We start from the raw sequence: 7,112 nt of genomic DNA on the forward strand, positions 1-7,112 counted from the left end.
TGGCCCACGCTCACATCCGACGCCCCTTGGTAAGATTTAGACATTTCTACATACTTACTCCCTCCATCTAAATATCACAGTGCTTTATGAATTTGATCTCTCATGTTGTGAATCATCAAATCTTTTAGGTCGTAAGAGTCATCAATACCTCTTATAAGATTTGAATAAAGTACAATGGTGGACTAAAGGTAGAGATACCTATCATAGGATTCAAATAAAATACAAGTTCAAGGACCTAAAACTACAAATTAATGGTTTATGGACTTATATGACATATCTAGCTAAATGTTATCGATATGAAGAGTGTTATCCATGGTAAAAATCTGGTCCACCTTGATGGATATTATGGAAACTGAATCTAGCTAAGAGCATCTCACCCCACTGTGGCACCCCACGTGGCGCAACCATTGCATCAAAGATCATTAGGAGATATTTCATTTTCATTTATTTGTTTTAAGTTCTTGATATTGTATGAAACTTCATCTATTTTTGCATGTTTAAATTTTAGTTTTTTTAGAGCTCAATTGTATTATTTTTAATATTCTAATGTGACACATAAATTGCATTCCCTCCAAAGTGAAATTTTTGTTGTTCCTCTAATTTTTGTAATGTTCCCATGACATATGTTGCGGATTGTAGTTGTTGTGATGATGGTGTTTTCTAGAATTCATGCTAATTACGTTTCGGTGTATATTTATTAAAATAGAAAAAATAGAGAGTATATACTTATTAGATTTTCAAGGAACATCTAGCTAGAACGGCTGCCCACGCCGCTGCCGATTTAACGGCGCAGCCCTCTCACTCCGTTAGCGGCGCGCTCTCAAGTTCTTTGGGGGCAAACTCGTCACCGCCGCCGCTTCACCAACCCCGGCCCCGCTTCCTATAAATAGCGCTCGCGGCTTGGCTGCTCTTGTCCCCATCAAAGTCCAGAGCAATCTTCTTCCAAGTGAAGAAGCACTCGCAGTGTGTCGGAGAGATAAGAGATTCCTCACTCGCAGTGTCGGGAAGATCAGAGATCTAGTAGCTAGAGAGAGAGGGAGAGACCTATGGAGGCTGTGCGTCAGCAGGAGAAGGCAGAGGGGAAGAGGCCTAGGGTGGAGGCGGCGCAGCCGGACGACGGCAGCCAGCTGGGAGACTTGGACGTGCTGCCGCAGGACCTGGTGCTCTCCATCCTCGCCGCCGTGTCGTCGTCGGCGGACAAGCCGGCCGACCTCTTCTCCGGCATGCTTGTGTAAGTGCGCCTGCCGGATTGTGTGCTCTGATTGTGTTTTCCGTTTTTCCCCCTCTCTCCGGCAAGGATCGGATGCCCGAGTTGTGTGATGGCTTCGCTCGCAGGTGCAAGAAGCTCGGCGAACTGGTGATGACGCCCCAGGTGCTCAAGGTGGCGTCCGCGGCGTGCGTGTCCGTGCGCGCCGGCCGGTGGTGCCCCGCCGCGGACAGCTTCCTCCGCCGCTGCGGCGACGCCGGCAATGCTGACGCCAACTTTCTGCTCGGCATGGTGCGCGTCTAGCTCTAAACTAGTAATAACTTCGTCTTGTTTCTACGCGAATTGAAGCTTCGGCGTCATCGATCTGCTGCCCGACAGATCGAATTCTACTGCCTCGGGCGGCTGCGGCAAGGGTGGTTGCGCATCAAGGCGGCCGTGAGTTCCGGCCACGCGGAGGCGACCTTCGCTGCGGCTGTCATCCGCTTCAACGCCGCCGGCTGCCCCGCCGTCGACGACCGAGGCCTCCGCGCCGCTGCAGGCCTGTTCCTGCGCGCCGCGACCGGCGGCCACATCGGCGCGCTCCGCGACCTCGGCTTCTGCGTGAGCAACGGCCTCGGCGTGCCCGCAGACCCCGCCGCCGGCCGCCACCTCACCGTGTGGGCCAACGTGCAGGAGCTGCGCGCCAGGCACCCCGAGGGGCCCGCCCGGGACGCCGCCCTCGCCCACGTCGGCAGCGGCCCCGGCTGCCTGAACACCAACTTCGGGTGCTTCGCCGCCGCGCCGCGCCGCCTCGAGTGGGCGCACCCGGCCAACAGGTTCCTGGGCGAGTGGTTCGCCGCGCGGCCGCAGGCGCCGCCGCCGGCGCGCCTGAGACTGCTGTGCTCGCTGCCCACCTGCGGGCGGCCCGAGACGCGGCAGTTCGAGTTCCGGCGCTGCACCGCGTGCGCCGTGGCGCGCTACTGCTCCCGCGCGTGCCAGGCGCTGCACTGGAGGATGGGGCACCGGGCGGAGTGCGTCCCCGTGCACCAATGGCTGCTGGCCGCCATGGCCAACCAGGCCGCCGCCCACGTCAACGGCGCGCTTGCTGCTGCTGCCGCTCCTGGCGACGTCGCCGGCTTTCCTATCTAGAGGCAGGAGCCATATATATGGGTCATTTGCTGTTGTGCTTTCGTTCCTGTAATGGCTATTTGTGGTTTTTTGTTTAATTACTTATATTGTGGTTGCGTTTGAAGTTTGAACATATATATGTGTGCATCTGGGTCTTAAAGGAACTGGTTCTTTCGGCCCGCTCAAGAATTCGCTGTTTTGCTTTGCACTATGTTCACTGTTGGAGAAACGCTTATCGGTACCGGCAGTTTAGTGCCGGTCACGCAGGACCCGGCACTAACGTGTATGTACAGTGCACGACGGTCACGTTAGTGCCGGCTAGACTCCCCAGCCGGCACTAAAGTGTCACCCCCAACGGTCAGCAGCCCACCCCTAGTGGTCAGCTGCCAATTTAGTGCCGGCTGGACTTCCCAGCCGGCACTAACTTGGCACGGTGCAGGTTAGTGCCGGCTTAAGGTTCCAGCCGGTACTAACCGTCGACAGTTTGTGCCGGCTCAAATTACTGGCCGGCACTAAGTTGCCCCGTATATACTGGCTCCTCTCTTCTTCCCCAGCCCGACCCATCCATTTGGCCGAGATTCTCCTCTCTCCCATGGCGTGTTAGAGGGTAGGTGCTGCCCATTTTCTCCAAAATTTGTGAGGATTTCACCCATCCAAGTGCACCAAAGATTAGCAGCTTCTTCCACTCTTCTTTCACGGTGTTTATTCTTTCGTTTCATGCTTTCTAGGTAAAGAAAATAGCGTTTTCAAGGTTGGGGAACAATGAGCATAATTTTTCAATTTGTTCATTAATTTGAGCAAAATAGAATTGATTTGTTGTGTTTTAGAGAAGGATTACTAGATAGTTTGAGTATGACACATTTAGATTAATTTTTTTGAATTATTTCACGGGGACATGTCTATATGTTATTATGCAAAATTTTAAGGATTTTAAGGATGAGGGAAAATGAACATGATTTATCAATTTGTTCATTAATTTGAGCAAGGTAGAATTATTTGTTGTTTTTTAGAGAAGGTTTACTATATAGTTTGACTATCACACATTTAGAATGATTTTTTCGAATTATTTCATGGTGACATGTGTATATGTTATTGTGCCAATTTATTTTGCTATTTACTAGGTTTACTAGATAGGTGGCCTATGACACATTTACAATTTTTTTCGAATTACTTCATAGTAACTTGTTTTGAGATATGTAGAATTGATTTTTTGTTTTTATACGGTAATTAATTACAGATGGACCGGCAATGGATGCACGGCAGCCGGAGCACCTCGGCGTGGATTCAGGGTTTAGATTCTTTTCTCAAGGCGGTAATGGCAAATAGGTCGTCAAAGGGTTTAATGTGTTGTCCATGCAGTGTTTGCGAAAATAAAAAGGAATTCCAGAAAAGAGATACTCTATGGAATCACCTAGCCTTGAATGGATTCATGAGTAACTATACCTTTTGGACCGAGCACGGCAAAGTTGGAGTTATGATGGAAGATAATGAAGAAGATGCCAATGATGATAACAACCTTCCAGATTGGGCATGAGTTCATGAAGCAGGTGGCTTTCAAGATGAACCAATGGACGAGGGTGAAGCAAATGTTGCACAAGAGGAACCACCTGACGAGTTAGGTCAGGCATTGCTTGATGCACAGAAAGACAGTGAGACTGTGAAGGAGGCATTAAAGTTCGAGAAGATGGTGGAGGATCACAAAAGGCTGTTATTCCCTAGTTGCAAACTGGAGCAAAAGAAGTTGGGTACCACGCTGTAGATGCTGAAATGGAAGGCAACTAATGGTGTCACCGATAAGGGATTTGGTGAGCTATTAAAGATTGTAAAGAACATGCTTCCTAAGGGTAATGAACTGCCGTCAACAACATACGAAGCTAAAAAGATGGTTTGCCCTCTTGAATTGGACGTGCAAAAGATTCACGCATGTCCTAACGACTGCATCCTGTATCGCGGCGAATACAAGAACTTGGAAGCTTGTCCTATTTGCAGCGCATTGCGGTATAAGATCAGGCGAGATGATCTAGGTGATATTGATGGGCAGCCGGTAAAGAAGAGAGTTCCCGCAAAGTTGGTGTGGTACTTCCCTATAATACCACGCCTGAAGTGCTTTTTCAAAAACAAGGATAACGCTAAGTTGATGCGGTGGCACAAAGAAGACCGTAAGGAGGATCACATGATCAGACACCCAGCAGATGGGTCCCAGTGGAGAAACCTTAACCGAGAGTATCCTCAATTTGACAACGACCCAAGGAATATGAGATTTGCTCTAAGTGCGGATGGAATGAATCCGTACGCTGAGTTTGGTAGCGCTCATAGTACATGGCCCGTGACCCTATGTATGTTCAACCTTCCTCCTTGGTTGTGCCTGAAGCGTAAGTTCATCATGATGCCGGTGCTTATAGAAGGGCCAAAAGAACCTGGCAACGACATTGATGTGTTCCTGCAACCCTTGATGGATGATCTCTTACTACTCTGGAAAGAATAAGGTGTATGTGTGTGGGATGAGTATAAATAGGAGTCCTTCAACTTCCGAGCTTTGCTTTTTGTATGCATCAATGATTGGCCTGCACTTGCAAAACTTTCGGGATAGTCGAACATGGGATACATGGCCTGCACCCACTGTTATGATGAGACCGATAGCATTTATTTGAAACACTGTAAGAATTGCGTATACATGGGCCATCGCCGATTCCTTTCTACCAATCACCCCCTAAGAACCGAAGGGAAGCATTTCAAAGGAGAGCCCGAAACTCGTCCTAAGACTCTGTTCCGTAATGGAAAGCGTGTGTTCTCGATGATCAAGGATGTGAAAGTAGTATTTGGAAAGGGTCCCGGTAGCCAACCTGTTCCCAAGGATGACCAGGGACATGTTCCAATGTGGAAGAAGAAGTCTATATTGTGGAACCTACCTTATTGGCAAGTCTTACAGGTTCGCAACACAATTGATGTGATGCATCTGTCGAAGAATCTTTGCGTGAACCTACTAGGCTTCCTGGGAGTGTATGGTAAGTCAAAAGACACATTGGAAGCAAGGCGCGACATGCAGCATCTAGCCGAACGACAAGGCTTGCAACCTGAGAAGAGAGACAAAGGATGCCACTATTTAAAACCTGCCAGCTATAATCTGAGCAAAGAGGAGAAGAAAAGTATGTTCGATTGCTTAAACAGTATCAAGGTCCCGTCTGGATACTCCTCAAATATACAGGGCATAATAAATGTGAAAGAGAAGAAAATCCAAAACTTGAAGTCCCATGACTGTCACATCCTGATGACACAATTACTTCCGGTTATACTGAGGGGTATTCTACCGGAAAATGTGTGACATCCTGAAAACTCACCAAAATAAATCAAGCGCTAAATTTATTTTTGCTGTTGAGCTCGACTCAAACCCTAACCCTAACTTCCCGGAAACCCTCCTGCTCCGATCTCCCAATCCCCGGAGATCTGACCCGACACCCGATTTCAATCCACGTCTCATCTCCTTCCCATCCAACGCGACGCATCGTGACCGGCCGCCGCGAATCCCGCCCCCTCCTTTTCCCTCTCTCCTCCGGCCGCGTGCCCCACCTCCCGCGTCCCGCGTGGCCGACCGCAGCCGCGGTCGCCGCTGGCGCGCACCGCCCCTCCCCCTCCTTTTCCTTTCTCTCTCTCTCTCTCCCTTTTCCCCATTTTCTTTTTCTTCATTTCTTTTTCCTATTTTTCTTTTTTTTCTCTTCACCCTTTTTCCTTTTTCTTTCATTCCCTTCCTTACTTCCTCTCTTCCTTCCCCGTCGCGCCTGCCCCGAGCCGCCTCCCGCTCCGAGCGCCGCCGTGCCCGGCTCCACCTCCCCGTGCACGCCCAGTTCGGCCTGCCCCGCGTGCCACGCCGCCCTCCGCGCTCGACCGCTCCCCGCCCTCGCGCCTCGCCACCGCAGCGCCCCGCCCCGGCCGACCGTGCGCCGCGCGCGCACGCACACGCCGCGCCGCGCCGAGCCGCGTCGCGCACGCACACCGCGTACCCGCGCACTGGCCGCGCCCGCGCGCGCCTGCGCCGGCTGCACCACGACGCCCCGGCCCCGGCCTCGCCCAGCTCGCTCGCCCCGTCCCGGTGCGTGCACCCGCCCGTGCGCACGCGCACGCGTGCACGCACACGACGCCCCGGCTGACCGCGCCACGCCGCGGCCGCCATCACCGCCGCGCCACCTCGCTGTGCCGCTCACTGCCCCGCCCCACTCAGCGCCATTCACGCGCACGCGCACCGAGCCACGGCGAACGCGCGAAGCCGCAACGCCGTGAGCTCCGCCGAGCCCACGTGCGCGCCTGGCCACGCCGCGCGCCGCTCGCCGCTGCCGCCCACGTCCCGTCACCCCTGCGCCACCTCGTCGCCCGTGCGCCGCTCCACGACGCGCGAGCGCGGCCGAGCGCCATTAAGGCCCGCCGCGCCGCCCGCCGGGCGGCACTTACTCGCCACCGGCCATGCCCCCCCCAACCGACCTACATCGGCTATAAAAGGGCCTACCGGCGCCGCTCCTCCGCACCCAAGCCTCCCCGCCACCACCGCTTCTCCTCGCAGCTCCCAGCGCCGCCCCGCCTGACTCCAGTGACCGCCGCCGCCCACTCACGACGACCCGCCGCCTCGCTCCGTCCCAAGCCGAGCCAGGTGGGGGAATCGAGCCGCCATCTTCCCCTTCTCCTTTCCCCTCTACCCCGTGCCGGCGCCGAGCTCCTGGCCGCCGGGGATTGACGCCGCCGGCGCCCTTGCTCCCCTCCCCTGTTTCGGTCGGGAGGAAGGGGAAAACAGGGCGGTTTTGCCCAAAAC

General features: G+C 53.4%; 1 protein-coding gene across 1 annotated transcript; it reads left to right on the plus strand.

Moving 5' to 3' along the window:
* Positions 1–1,046: 1,046 nt before the first annotated feature.
* LOC120654348 (F-box protein At1g67340-like) lies at positions 1,047–2,335 on the plus strand. Its single transcript, XM_039931869.1, has 3 exons — positions 1,047–1,231; positions 1,336–1,498; positions 1,586–2,335. The coding sequence occupies exons 1-3, from the start codon at positions 1,047–1,049 to the stop codon at positions 2,333–2,335; spliced, it is 1,098 nt and encodes a 365-aa protein (XP_039787803.1).
* Positions 2,336–7,112: the final 4,777 nt, after the last annotated feature.

The sequence above is a fragment of the Panicum virgatum genome, chromosome 1K, assembly GCF_016808335.1.
Source record: "Panicum virgatum strain AP13 chromosome 1K, P.virgatum_v5, whole genome shotgun sequence".
In the NCBI taxonomy this organism is placed as follows: domain Eukaryota; kingdom Viridiplantae; phylum Streptophyta; class Magnoliopsida; order Poales; family Poaceae; genus Panicum; species Panicum virgatum.